General features: G+C 47.0%; 1 protein-coding gene across 1 annotated transcript in view; it reads right to left on the bottom strand.

Annotated features, from left to right (window-relative positions):
* LOC148507801 (kinesin-like protein KIF19) overlaps positions 1–850 on the bottom strand; it is a 57,283-nt gene extending 56,433 nt beyond the window's left edge. Inside the window, exon 1 of the mRNA XM_088445514.1 lies at positions 674–850. Within this exon, the coding sequence (XP_088301640.1) occupies positions 674–850 (177 nt within the window). The remainder of the gene's footprint in view (positions 1–673) is intronic.
* Positions 851–15,305: the final 14,455 nt, after the last annotated feature.

Genomic DNA, 15,305 nt, shown 5'->3' with positions numbered 1-15,305 from the left:
TAAAATTCTCTTGCCAAGTCATTTCCTTTAATTTAGATAGAGTATCCATGGTATCTGTTATATAGGATCTTAATTTTAAAACCTCTAGTTGGGGGGTGATCTATAAAAAATTACATTTAGCCATTAGAGATCCTATGTCGGCTACTATTGACCTTCCTGGAGGGTTCTGTGGATCTTTGTGAATCTTAGGTAAGACATAAAAGACAGGAAGACTTGGGTCTTCCACATTAATATATTTATCCTCTTTTTCTGTGATAACACCTTTCTTATACATGTGCAATAATTGTGTTAATTCCCTTTGGTTTGTTCATTCGGATTGCTCCTCAATATCACATATGTCTCCCTGTCCTCCAGTTGTCTCTTCACTTAATTTTCAAATTTTATTTTATCAATGATTATGATCCCTCCCCCCTTACCTGCCTTTTTATTACAATGTCACTGTTTTCACCAAGACACTTTATAGCTTCTTTTGTCTTTTTTACTTATATTCTGGTTCCTCCCACATTTGGGGTTAATTCATTCCAAATCCGAGATGACCGCCCTGTTAAAACTGTCAACAAAACAACCCCTATTAAGAGTAGGATTAAAACCAGATCTGGGTTAAAAATTTCTCTATTATTGGTAGTCTCTCCTTTCTGACTAAGAAAGTTTTTTTAAGGGAGATTTTCTTTACAAATTTTTGAATGTCTAAAAAAGTTTCAAATTTATTCAACCTGTTGTCCAGGGCAAAATGCAGGCCCTTTTTCACAATAGAGCTCTCCTCTGTAGTCAGAGTATGTTTGGTCAAATTGAAAATCTTGGTGTCCTTTATCTCATCATTTTCTTTATTTTCCATATTAGACAACTCCATGATTACTTTCTTTATAGTTCCCTTGCCTTATTTTCCTCTTTTCTTTTTAACATGTCTAAATACTATTACCTTCTGTATCTTCTCCTGTTTCTGTCTAGAAAATCTTCATTATTAAAAGCTCTGTATCTATTTCTGGTAGTGATCTATTTATGGTTGTTCCTTTCTTGATTCGGATACCATTCATCTTTAAAATAAAAAGTATACCTATTGTGGTAGGTCTTATTTCTATTAGGGTCCCCTCGGCCCCTTCTCCATCCATTATTCAAATTTTGTCTATACTGTATGTATGTTTCCTTCCTTTCTTCCCTGTCTTACTGGAATGTAATATGTCTTTTTAGATTCCCTTTAGTTGTTGTTTCCCCCATCTTTAAATTGACTCTTCTAACAGTTACATGGGGATTAATCTCTGTATAAGCTTCTAGTTGTGCCTCTTTTTGATCTAAAATTTTTTATTCAATCCTTCTCCTTACTGGATTGTATCTTTTCCGTTCCTTTCTCTTATGTCTCTCTCCTATTTCTGTTATACTTAATTTTCTTTCTTAACATGATCTCTTTTTCTTTCCTATCTTAATCCTCATTTCCCTTTCTCTTTTGACATACTCCTTCTTATCACGGAATGGTGTGAGCAAAGTTGTAAAAGATTCTATTTGCTGTTCCAACTGTTCTACATTTTTCTTTCTCTCCTGGATAATCATATCCATAAGGGCTAAAGAACAGTTTTCTAGGATCTTATTCCATTTTAAATAGAACTCTTCACTTTCATTCCTAAAAGATGATTTTTTTAAATACATTTTTAACCCCCTGGGAATAATACGCTCTGCTACATATTTTTCTAATGTTACAGTTTCCCACCATACACAGCTTTCTTTTAATAGAATATACCAGTGGTTCCAATGCTGTGCGCCGTGGCACCCTGGGGTGCCTCGGGACACTTGCAGGGGTGCATCAGGTTGGTGGTCCAGCACCAAATCAATTTATTTATGGTCAATGTAATGTAAATATGTGGACAAACAGAAGTGCAAACCTGTCCACCACCACATAATTGAGCCTAAGGATGACAGGTAGCACAATTTACTACTATACAAAAAATTTTTCTGAGTTTCTCAATAACAAACTTTTGGCTTAAGGGTGCCGTGAAAACAATGCTGATACTCTAGGGTGCCGTGGTTCAAAAAAGTTTGGGAACCACTGGAATACATTCTAGTTGTTTCATAGTGTGACCAATGTCATCTATTTTTATCTGCGGGGCGGATTGGCCGTTACCTACAGCGGGAAGATTCCCAGTGGGCCGATTGGTTTGTGTTGCCGCTTGTCACCTGTGGCCCCGCCCACTATAACACGTCACCCGCCCAAAGCTTAGTCTCTTTCTTAGCAGTGCCAAGGCCCGGGCTGCTGATATTATAAGTGGAGAGGCCCCAGGACCGGCAGGAAAGGTAAGTTCAGCAGCAGCAGCAGCACAGGTTGGGTACATCGCCCCACCCTCCTCCTGACCTTGTGTATACATAAGATCAGCAGGTGCAGCAAGATGGGGGGCTGCTCAAGTTCCCCTGTGCCCCCCCTCTCTCAGAAGGGCCCCCCAGTCCCCCAGCTGCGATCTGAAATTAATTGAGAAGAATGGTGTAGGCGAAGTCAGAGTAGGGGGCGGAGCTACATGGCACTCTCTGAAGTCAGGGCCAGGAGCAGCATGGATGGGAGAACTGAGAGGAGGAGCAACAGCTGCAGAGTTTAAGGGTAAGTGGGACACTATTGTCTAAGTGTATTTGTGACATGTGTGTGACAGACAGTATGTATACAGTATGTATGTGATTGCATATGTGTGTGACAGTATGTATGTGTGTGACTATATGTATGTGTATAAGTGTGACAATGTGTATGTGACTGTGTGTCTGTATACATGTATGTATGAGTATATGTATGTGACAGTATGTATGTGTGTGACTGCATATGTGTGTGACAGTATGTATGTGTATGTGTGTGATAGTATGTATGTGTGTTACAGTATGTATGTTTATGTGTGTGACTGCATATGTGTGTGACAGTATGTATGTGTCTGTGTGTGACAGTATGTATATTTATGTGTGTGACTGCATAAGTGTGTGACAGTATGTATGTGTGTGACAGTATGTATGTGTATGTGTGTGACAGTATGTATGTGTGTGACTGCATATGTGTATGACAGTAAGTATGTGTGTGACAGTATGTATGTGTATGTGTGTGACAGTATGTATGTGTGTGACTGCATATGTGTGTGACTGTATGTGTGTGACAGTATGTATGTGTATGTGTGTGACTGCATATGTGTGTGACAGTATGTATGTGTGTGACAGTATGTATGTGTATGTGTGTGACTTGACTGCATGTGTATTTGACAGTATGTATGTGTATGACAGTATGTATGTGTGTGACTGCATGTGTGTGACAGTATGTATGTGTATGTGTGTGACAGTATGTATGTGTATGACAGTATGTATGTGTATGCGTGTGACAGTATGTATGTTTATGTGTGTGACTGCATATGTGTGTGACAGTATGTATGTTGTGTATGTGTGACAGTATGTGTGAATGTGCGTGACAGTATATACTGTATCAGGCTTGCCTACCCTCCTGATTTGGTCGGGAGCCTCCCGAATATCGGGTGCCGCTCCCGACCCCCCCAGAAAGGCAGGCAAGCCTCCCGGCTACCGCCTACCCTCCCGAACTACTACTAAAAAACCACGCAGCGGGGGGGGCCCGATGACGCAATTCGCGCTGAATTGCGTCATTGTGGCTCCGCCCCCTGCTTCACAATGCCTTTTTCCCGGCATTGTGAAGAGGGGGGCGGGGACACGATGACGCGATCGTGCGGTCACGCCCTGGCCCCGCCCCCAAAACAGCATCATAGCCCGGCCACGCCCCCCCGCAGAATGCAGGCATTCAGCTCCCTCCCGGAAGGAGGGAGCTGTATGTCGGCAAGTATGTACTATATGTGTGTGACAGTATGTTTATGTGTGTGACTGCATATGTGTGTGACAGTATGTATGTGTGTGACTATATTGATGTGTATAAGTATGACTACGTGTGTCTGTAAATATGTAAGAGCAGTGGTCGAAGGGGAAATTTTGAAGTGGGATTATGGAAATATCAGGGGGATTTTGCTTAGGCAAGCCTAAATCCTGACCCCCCCCCCCTCGACATTTCCATTACCACATGTTAAACGAACAGTAACCTAGGCCTAATGCCCAGGGTCACTTCCCATGTGCACAGGCTCTCTGACTCCCTAAATAGCACCGCAGGTCTGAGGACTGCCTGCGCCCACGGACCTTCCCTCACAGCAGCACACTACTCCTCACATCTCACCTCCCCTTCCCTCACTGCAGCACTCACTTCTCGCACCTCACCGCTCCTTCCCTTTCTGCATCACTCCTCTCTTTACACCTCCCCTCACCTCACTGTAGCACTCGCCACCCCTCACCTGTCTGCACCGCACTGCAGCACTCGCCACCCCTCACCTGTCTGCACCGCACTGCAGCACTCCTCTCCTCACACCTTCCCTCCCTTCCCCGTAGTTCTCACCACACTACACACCGCCCCTCACCTGTCTGCACCACACTGCAGCACTCCTCTCCTTACACCTTCCCTCACTTCCCCGTAGTTCTCACCGCACCACAGCACACACCTCCCCTCACCTGTCTACACCGCACTGCAGCACTTCTCTCCTCACACCTTCCCTCCCTTCCCCGTAGTTCTCACCGCACCACAGCACACACTTCCCCTCACCTGTCTGCACCACACTGCAGCACGCTCCTCTCCTCACACCTTCCCTCCCCTCCCCGTAGTTCTCACAGCACCACAGCACACATCTCCCCTCACCTGTCTGCACCGCACTGCAGCACTTCTCTCCTCACACCTTCCCTCCCTTCCCCGTAGTTCTCACATCACCGCAGCACTCGCCACCCCTCACCTGTCTGCACCGCACTTTATCGCTCCTCTCTTTACACCTCCTCTCACTGCACCGCAGCACACACCTCCCCCTCACCTGTCTGCACCGCACTGCAGCACTCCTCTCCTCACACCTTCCCTCCCTTCCCCGTAGTTCTCACCACACCACACACCTCCCCTCAGCTGTCTGCACCGCACTGCAGCAATCCTCTCCTCACACATTCCCTCCCTTCCCCGTAGTTCTCACCGCACCACAGCACACATCTCCCCTCACCTGTCTGCACCGCACTGCAGCACTCCTCTCTTCACACCTTCCCTCCCTTCTCAGTAGTTCTCACCTCACCGCAGCACTCGCCACCCCTCACCTGTCTGCACCGCACTGCAGCACTCCTCTTTTTACACCTCCCCTCACCGCACCGCAGCACACACCTCCCCTCACCTGTCTGCACCGCACTGCAGCACTCCTCTCCTCACACCTTCCCTCCCTTCCCCGTAGTTCTCACACCACACACCTCCCCTCACCTGTCTGCACCACACTGCAGCAATCCTCTCCTCACACCTTCCCTCCCTTCCTCGTAGTTCTCACGACACCACACACCTCCCCTCACCTGTCTGCACGCACTGCAGCAATCCTCTCCTCACACCTTCCCTCCCTTCCCCGTAGTTCTCACCACAGCACACATCTCCCCTCACCTGTCTGCACCGCACTGCAGCACTCCTCTCTTCACACCTTCCCTCCCTTCTCCGTAGTTCTCAAATCACCGCAGCACTCGCCACCCCTCACCTGTCTGCACCGCACTGCAGCACTCTTCTTTTTACACCTCCCCTCACCGCACCGCAGCACACACCTCCCCTCACCTGTCTGCACCGTACTGCAGCACTCCTCTCCTCACACCTTCCCTCCCTTCCCCGTAGTTCTCACCACACCACACACCTCCCCTCACCTGTCTGCACCGCACTGCAGCACTCCTCTCCTCACACCATCCCTCCCTTCCCCGTAGTTCTCACTGCACCGCAGCACACACCTCCCCTCACCTGTCTGCACCGCACTGCAGCACTCCTCTCCTCACACCTTCCCTCCCTTCCCCGTAGTTCTCACCTCACCACAGCACACACCTCCCCTCACCTGTCTGCACCGCACTGCAGCACTTCTCTCCTCACACCTTCCCTCCCTTCTCCGTAGTTCTCACCTCACCGCAGCACTCGCCACCCCTCACCTGTCTGCACCGCACTGCAGCACTCCTCTTTTTACACCTCCCCTCACCGCACCACACACCTCCCCTCACCTGTCTGCACCGCACTGCAGCACTCCTCTCCTCACACCTTCCCTCCCTTCCCCGTAGTTCTCACACCACACACCTCCCCTCACCTGTCTGCACCACTCCTCTCCTCACACCTTCCCTCCCTTCCTCGTAGTTCTCACGACACCACACACCTCCCCTCACCTGTCTGCACCGCACTGCAGCACTCCACTCCTCACACCTTCCCTCCCTTCCCCGTAGTTCTCACCACACCACACACCTCCCCTCACCTGTCTGCACTGCAGCAATCCTCTCCTCACACCTTCCCTCCCTTCCCCGTAGTTCTCACCACAGCACACATCTCCCCTCACCTGTCTGCACCGCACTGCAGCACTCCTCTTTTTACACCTCCCCTCACCGCACCGCAGCACACACCACCCCCCACCTGTCTGCACCGCACTGCAGCACTCCTCTCCTCACACCTTCCCTCCCTTCCCCGTAGTTCTCACCACACCACACACCTCCCCTCACCTGTCTGCACCGCACTGCAGCACTCCTCTCCTCACACCTTCCCTCCCTTCCCCGTAGTTCTCACCGCACCGCAGCACACACCTCCCCTCACCTGTCTGCACCGCACTGCAGCACTCCTCTCCTCACACCTTCCCTCCCTTCCCCGTAGTTCTCACCACACCACACACCTCCCCTCACCTGTCTGCACCACACTGCAGCACTCCTCTCCTCACACCTTCCCTCCCTTCCCTGTAGTTCTCACCGCACCACAGCACACACCTCCCCTCACCTGTCTGCACCGCACTGCAGCACTTCTGTCCTCACACCTTACCTCCCTTCACTGTAGTTCTCACCGCACCACAGCACACACCTCCCCTCACCTGTCTTCACCGCACTGCAGCACTTCTTTCCTCACACCTTCCCTCCCTTCCCCGTAGTTCTCACCTCACCGCAGCACTCGCCACTCCTCACCTATCTGCACCGCACTGCAGCAATCCTCTCCTCACACCTTCCCTCCCTTCCCCGTAGTTCTCACCACAGCACACATCTCCCCTCACCTGTCTGCACCGCACTGCAGCACTCCTCTCTTCACACCTTCCCTCCCTTCTCCGTAGTTCTCAAATCACCGCAGCACTCGCCACCCCTCACCTGTCTGCACCGCACTGCAGCACTCTTCTTTTTACACCTCCCCTCACCGCACCGCAGCACACACCTCCCCTCACCTGTCTGCACCGCACTGCAGCACTCCTCTCCTCACACCTTCCCTCCCTTCCCCGTAGTTCCTACCACACCACACACCTCCCCTCACCTGTCTGCACTGCACTGCAGCACTCCTCTCCTCACACCTTCCCTCCCCTCCCTTCCCCGTAGTTCTCACCGCACCGCAGCACACACCTCCCCTCGCCTGTCTGCACCGCACTGCAGCACTCCTCTCCTCACACCTTCTCTCCCTTCCCCGTAGTTCTCACCGCACCACAGCACACATCTCCCCTCACCTGTCTGCACCGCACTGCAGCACTCCTCTCCTCACACCTTCCCTCCCTTCCCCGTAGTTCTCACACCACACACCTCCCCTCACCTGTCTGCACCGCACTGCAGCAATCCTCTCCTCACACCTTCCCTCCCTTCCCCGTAGTTCTCACCGCACCACAGCACACATCTCCCCTCACCTGTCTGTACCGCACTGCAGCACTCCTCTCTTCACACCTTCCCTCCCTTCTCCGTAGTTCTCACCTCACCGCAGCACTTGCCACCCCTCACCTGTCTGCACCGCACTGCAGCACTCCTCTTTTTACACCTCCCCTCACCACACCGCAGCACACACCTCCCCTCACCACACCGCAGCACACACCTCCCCTCACCTGTCTGCACCGCACTGCAGCACTCCTCTTTTTGACATATCACCGCAGTCCTCACACCACACCTAGCATCGCCACAGCGCGCCTCCACTCCACTGGCTCATGACCACATCGCGCAGCGCTCCCTTCCCCGGCGGTATTTTCAACCTGGTGCCGACCAGCAGCCAATTACAGGCGGCTATGCAGCCGCCTCTGATTGGCTGGCAGTATACGAGCCGTGATTGGCTCGCAGCCAACATTAGATTGAAAATGCCAGTCTCCCCTGATTGGCCACCGGTCGAAGTTGAACAGACGGCGCTGGGACAGTGATAGCCCCAGCGCCAGGTGCTGAAGTGAAGTGCCGGTATGACTTACCGTTTCATACCGACACACTTCGAGCACTGTGTATGAGTATATGTGTGACTGCATATGTGTGTAACAGTATGTGTGTGACAGTATATATGCGTGTGACTATATGTATGTGTATAAGTGTGGCTATGTGTACAACAGTACGTATGTAAGTGTATTTGTGTGTGACAGTCATACAAATATACATATATATTTGTATGACTGGCTATGTGTACAACAGTCAGTACGTATGTAAGTGTATATGTGTTAGACAGTATATGTGTAAAACAGTACATATGCAGTGTATGTGTGCATACCCCATCCATCACGACTGAGGTGCGACAGTCCTGCTTTTTGGGTACTGTCACACCCGTGGGCTGGAGGAAAGTTAGGGAGGGCAGCCAAGCATCTAGGAAAGTGATGTGCATGTCCTCAGCGTGAAATGAATTGGGGACGTGCTATGTGGCCATGCCCCATTTTCATTAGCAGGTTCAAGGCTTGCACAGAAGGACTTGATCCACATTTCCCAAATGTTGACCTCTAGGGCCCCCCAGTCTTAAGTGCCCCGGGCCCCCCCAAAACCTTAATCCAGCTCTGCCTCTGCCCAGAGTTTCCCCTTCAGTCTGTGCAGCGATGCAGCAGCGCAGCTCCCATTAGGAATGCAGGATGCCTGTTATGTTTTTTATTTCATTATTTTATTTACTCCTCCTTTTCATATGTATCAATCCTGGTGGTGCAGGCTTGCAGCAGTGTTTAGTAGTGACTGACACCGTTAAAATAGTTAGTCGCATTTTAGTATTGTCGGCATACTGGAGCCGGGAACCTAGCTTCCATGTATGCAGTGTCATCACTGCCCTATGAATTTCCTCTCTTCACATTAATAGAGGGCCCCAAATCTGCATCTTACCTTTGGCCCTGTGGGGTCTTAATTCAGCTCGGTCACCACTTGCTGCATCCGGTTTGTCAGTCTTTAAAAATGTGTCCTGCAGCATGCAGATCTACACTGGCTGATAGGGGGAGATGGATTTCTGTCTGGGGGAGAGGGGGGTTATATAGTGCTAAGGGGAGATGATGATCTATCTGGGGAGGGGGCTATTATGTGCTAGGGCAGGAGGATGGCACTGGAGAGACTCAGGGGGATGGCGGTGGAGAGGTGCAGGGGATAGCACTGTAGAAGCACATAGTGGGGATGGCCTGGCGGCACACCAAGGCGATGGTACTGGAGACACACATAGAGGACTGTAGGACCCCTGGTACTATTAGACTGGGGAACAGTAATCTTCAGTAAAGCAACAATTGTAATGAAACCATATTACTGATACAAATGGTACCAAATGAGCAAATATATTTTATTAATATAAAATAGTTTGATAAGGGAAACTCACATTTTGTCCTGCCCCAAAACTTTTGTTACTATGTATTATCTGGTTGAACCTCTGTTGCATGATGATGATATTAGCTTTATTGCGACACATACAGGCGGCTTCCAGACCATGTGATCCCCTGCATGAATAGTGAATACAGCCTGTCCAGGGAGGATCAATTTCTTCAGAGGATTCCCCGTTGCAGAGATATCATATAGGTAAGAAAAACTCAGTAACTTGCTTGCAGTGCTTATTCACTGCAGAGAGGAACTGCGGGCATATCCATCAGCTCATGTAGTGGTGGGCGTGCCCCCAGCATAAGAAAAATGGGGGGAGTGGCTTGCGGGAATTTCACATAAGGCCACACCCCTTGCCACGTGGCCACACCTACTTTTTCGGGCGCCCGCTTTCGGCGCACGCACATAGGGCCACTTTCAAACTTTTTTCCAGGGCCACTTTAAATTCCCAATCCGCCCGTTTATCTCATTACCTTCTTCTATTTCATTGTTAACACTATTTTCAAAGATTTAATTAATGAGCATTTTACGTTGGTCCCTATACCCCAGTATGGTGCTGCTAACTTCTCAGAAATGATAATTCATAGAGAAAATGCGTAAATTACAGTGATCCCTGCTGGAGCCAGTGAGAAGGGTTATAAGGGTATATTAAGCAGATATAGCCACCAGGGCTCTCTGCAGGGGCGTATCTATAATGGGTGCAGGGTGTGCAGTGCACACAGGCCATCGGGTCCAGGGGGACCCGCACCACATACCCTGCACCCATAGTATCTGAAACGTACCTCTCTGAGTTCCGCGTCGGGTCTCTCAGCGCTGCTCAAAACGCCGAAAAAAGGCCACCACGGTAATTTTTCTGGCATTTTCCACATGTGCTGTGAGGAAATCGCCGGGAAAATGTCGGCCGTGCCATTTCCCCGACGATATGCGCATGCGCAGTAGACTCTGGGCACACCATAGTGCCCAGAGTCTATTGATTCTGCGGTGGCCAGTCAGCCACGTCAGTCGGCTGCCGGCCATCGGGGTGAGAGGGGGGTGCCCCTGATGGGGGATGTACACGGGCCCCCATCCTCTCTAAACACGCCCCTGGCTCTCTGTGAGAGCTGAAACACGTTGGTGGCAATACAGATTGACAGGGATCCAGGTGGACATGGTGGAGGACTGTTCTTTGCACATGACCAGAAGTGTTCCAGCACCTATACATGGAGGTAACTGGCAACTTCATACATGTGAACTTGGGTGTGTGAAACTAATACCCCCTCACTCTGGTACGCTGACCTTGTCTGCTATTTGGTGTTGTTTGTGGATGTCATTTTAATGGATTTAGTAAATTGAATAAACAATATTTCACTATACATTTCACTGTTTATATATGTATGGAGGAGAGCATATAACCCTACACTACAAAAATATTTATATAAGTGGATATTTATAACAAGGGCGGAAAACCCAGTGTGTGGAGAAATACCCTGAGTATATATTACCCCAAGAAATGAACTTAAAGACATCCTTAAAGAAAAATAATAAAAATAATTAATTTTATTCAGAGATCATTACACCCCGGAGTGTTTTAGTTTGAAGAGTAGAGCTAAAATAAGCAACTCTGTTTTACAGGGGAGAAATGGACATTAACCACACAATGCACAAACCTATATAATAATTTCATTAAGTTTGTCCTGTCTACTAAATGAATGTGCTGAGAAAGCCTGGGCGCACACCCCAACAGTGGCGGACAGAGGAGAAGGGGATGAAAGATATTGCAAAGATATTGTTTATTTCATTTGTTTTAAGTTTTAATTTGTTTTAAGTCTTGTTTGTTTATTATGTATTTATTAATTAAGGAAACTCAACTATGACATACTATATTTCTAATAAATGTGATATGAATGTTTACCTATAAATTTGTCGATTTGTAATCTTTTAGATCCATCTCTTTCCCTCAACTACCTCTTTTCGGTCATATATAGAGGTTGTTGTGCCAAGCATCTTATTCCTGCCAGTATCCCGTTTAAGACTTTGATTCTCAGGCTTCACATCAGTTTCTTTTGGACAAGGAAGTCAAACAAAGATTTACAGATAAGCCGATTTATCATTACATTTTGGTGCGCACATTTATTGATCGTTATATATAACAGACTTATCTGTGATACACTACTAGACTCTATTCTCCATCTCGTGCTTCAATGCAAATGCAAAATATATATTAACATATATAGTATAGAGAACAAATTACATTCATAGAAGCATGTATCAGCCTTATTAGTGTAAATAGTACAGCTAATTATGTTGCGTGATAGATTACCTTATCGGACTCTCAGTATAGAATATATTCTTTATCTATTAATAAGTTCCATCAATTATTGTTTTATTTCTAAGACACCACTACAGTTAATGACCGAATAGAGCAGAGAATAAAAAGTGGATTGATGCATCTGCAATGCTTAGCGAACCGGACGCAAATATAAAATTACATGTTTCTAAAGATAACACTTCAGAATATATCTGCTTTCCCATTCCCAATTGAGTATAAAGCATTGTTATTTGTGCAAAACTACAGCCCTAACTGTGTGGAGTTTGTACATTCTCCCTGTGCTTGCGTGGGTTTCCTCCGGGTGCTCCGGTTTCCTCCCACATTCCAAAATATACTGGTAGGTTGATTGGCTCCCAACAAATATAAACCCTATTGTGTATGTGTGTGACAATGTGGTACGGAAAATAGATTGCAAGCTTCACTGGGGCAGGGAGTGAATGGGCAAATATTCTCTGTAAATGAATATGTGTGCGCTGTATAAATAACTGGTAATAACATAAATAACTAGAGTGTACTTCAGTGTAATATGACTTCTAAGACACTGCTGCCTAAGTTTTAGGGGTCCTGCATAAATGGGTGTATTGTTACCATTCGCACGCAGTCATCATTATCAACTTTATACTTGCACCAAGGTCACATACAACTAAGACCTCTTCCGGGGGCTGCATTTCAGAGCTTTCAGCTGCCATTTTAGTTGCACTTCACGACTTCACTGTACTTTGGCTGCAACTGCACACCCACTGCAATCGTACGCATGCCCACTTTTTCGGAAATTCCAGCTCCGGTTTTCGCCCCTTGCCGGACAGAAAAAAGTTTGATATTGTGAAAATCTGCATATGTGCATTGTAAAAGATTGCAACAAAAATATAGCAAATTGCATTCCAGACTGACATTGATTTTTTTATTCAAAATGTTTACAACCTTTACAGGCCAAATTCCTCAGATTAAATAAAATTCTGGCTTTCCATGAAATGTAATAGAATAGTATTGCATGGTACTACAAAATAACTCTGAGTGAAGGCACTGAAGACACCTTATTTGCATTTTTCTTAATGAAAGAAATCACAATTTAGCTTGTAGTAAGGGCCATTAAGAGCCGCGCCGGGCCCAGGTGAAAGGGGCATGGCTTAACCGCGGTAGACGAGGCCACGCCCATTCAAAAAAAAAAGAGAAAATTGTTGTTGCCGCGCCGGCGCAAATCCATTAGGGGGGCGCGATCAGTGTGATACCATACAGTATTTCTGGAGTTCTAATAATCCTTCAGCCTAACTTCCCCAACCTGTAATCTCCAGATGCTACACGTCCTTTTATCTGATGGTATTTAACCAGGGCCGTAGCTAGGGTGGTGCGTGCGGTGACGCTGCACAGAGCGCAACAGCCCTGAGGGCGGATCCGGCCGCCCACCATAATCACTATACGCCGGGCAACTGTTTTATATTAATAAAGGAGCGGTGCACAGTGACAGGTTTCCCGGCAGCACGGGAGGGCGGGTCCTTGCAGTTGTCTAGCAGGGGGTTGTTGCTTTGCAAACAGCAGTCACGTGAAGTGACGGTATCCTTTGCATCAGTCAAAGGACGTTCCGCAGGGGCTGCTGGGAAATGTAGTCCCTTCCAGTGTCACAGAGGTGGAAGGGACTACGTTTCCCAGCAACCCCTGCGGAACGTCCTTTGGCTGATGTAAAGGATGTCAGGTGGCTGATGTAAAGGATGTCAGGTGGCTGGTCTAGTCGGGGGCAGGGACCAGCAGCAAGGAATGGATTGATGCATACAAGGGCAGCAGGTTTCTCTTCAGTCAGTGGACTCCCGTCTGGCCACCTCTCTCTTCTCCTGCATGCAGAGACTCTGCAGTGTTAATGGTAAGTACTGACAATAGTAACTCCCCAGCAGTGCTTCTGTTTCCCCCTGCCGATAATTCTGTCGTGTATATGGATGTGCTGAGGCTACATGTGTGTGTTTGTAATTTGTATGTATCTGTGCTGAACCTACCTATGTATCTATGTTTGTTTATTGAGACTGCATGGTGTGTGCATGTGTGCTGAGACTACATGGGTGTGTGTATGCATATGTGCTGAGGTTAGAGACTACACATGTGTGTGTGTGTGCCGCGACAAAGTGAGACCATAAGTTTGTGCCTTCTGGTTGGAGCAGTCATTCCATGCACACAGTATAAACCCAGCATAACAGATATTGAACAAGTAAAAATAAAAATGATGTCCCATTATTTATTTATTTATTTATTTATTTATTTTGGGGGGGGGGGGAGGTGTTCTTTCTCACACAGGGCACCAAAATGACTAGCTACGGCTCTGTATTTAACAACACTTTGTTTGGTATAATTTTTAATTCTGGAAATGGGAAGAGATCAGTGGAATTATTTCAGAAATGTGTGCAATAAACATCTGAAGACGTGTCCGGAGTGTGTTGAAGCTACTATAAATCTTGTATCAGGTTTAGGTGAGTAACGGATATTACCACCTAGTTAGTTGATTATTAAGGGATTTATGTTATTTCTGACAATTGATTTCTGGTCTCAAAAGTGGTTATTCTAATCCTGGTTCCTTAGCATTGATCCTTGGGAGAATTTCTTCTTGTTGATCATAGGATCAGCTTTGTTCCTCCAAAGGACACCTCTCTAATGGTTAGTTTTATCAAGCTGTCACTCTAGTGGTATTTGACAGCTAGGATCTGATATGAGCCAGGGAGTGGATCTCTAACAATATTTCGCTAGGTCTAATAGTTGTTACATTTTCTTATTTTCCCATAAATCACCTTTTACTGATCAGATTTGCTACTATGCCCTTGCAGAATGTTACTAATAAATGTACATTAGGACTAATAATTGTTAGATTATTTTAATCCCCTAGAGATCACTACTGGTGATGCCAGATTCGCCTCTTGCTGATCAGATTCGTTAGGCTGACCATCTGATAATTATAAACACCTGCAATTTGACCCTTCAGGTAATAATCTAACGGTGATTCATTGGACAAATGATTGCTCATTTTCTTATTTCCCCCTAAGGTCATTATTAATAAAAAAGCAATTTGCTTCTCTTGCTGAGCCTACTAGAGATAGAGAGTGACATCTCAATCCCTAAGAAAAATTGTAATGCTAATTCATTAGAGCCCCCTACAGCATACGGACATTCTTCAATGCAAGCTTTGCTGGTGAGCCTTTCCAAGGCATTCTTCTCTTGCATTAAGTATGTTTTTGCATTAATTCTATTACATCTAATCATTCTCATTATGATGGTTTTTTACAACCAATAATTTTTTAATTGCCTTCTCTTGTTAAAGATACTGGATATATTTTATGCACGTGATTGGATATCATAGGAATTTATTTACTGGCTTCTCTTGATGGCCAATCTATTTATAGACATTTACTCCATGCTTTGGTGTTAATGCTGGTAA

The sequence above is a fragment of the Taudactylus pleione genome, unplaced genomic scaffold, assembly GCF_031769625.1.
Source record: "Taudactylus pleione unplaced genomic scaffold, aTauple2 ptg000381l, whole genome shotgun sequence".
In the NCBI taxonomy this organism is placed as follows: domain Eukaryota; kingdom Metazoa; phylum Chordata; class Amphibia; order Anura; family Myobatrachidae; genus Taudactylus; species Taudactylus pleione.
This window is presented reverse-complemented; position numbering and strand designations above follow the sequence as displayed.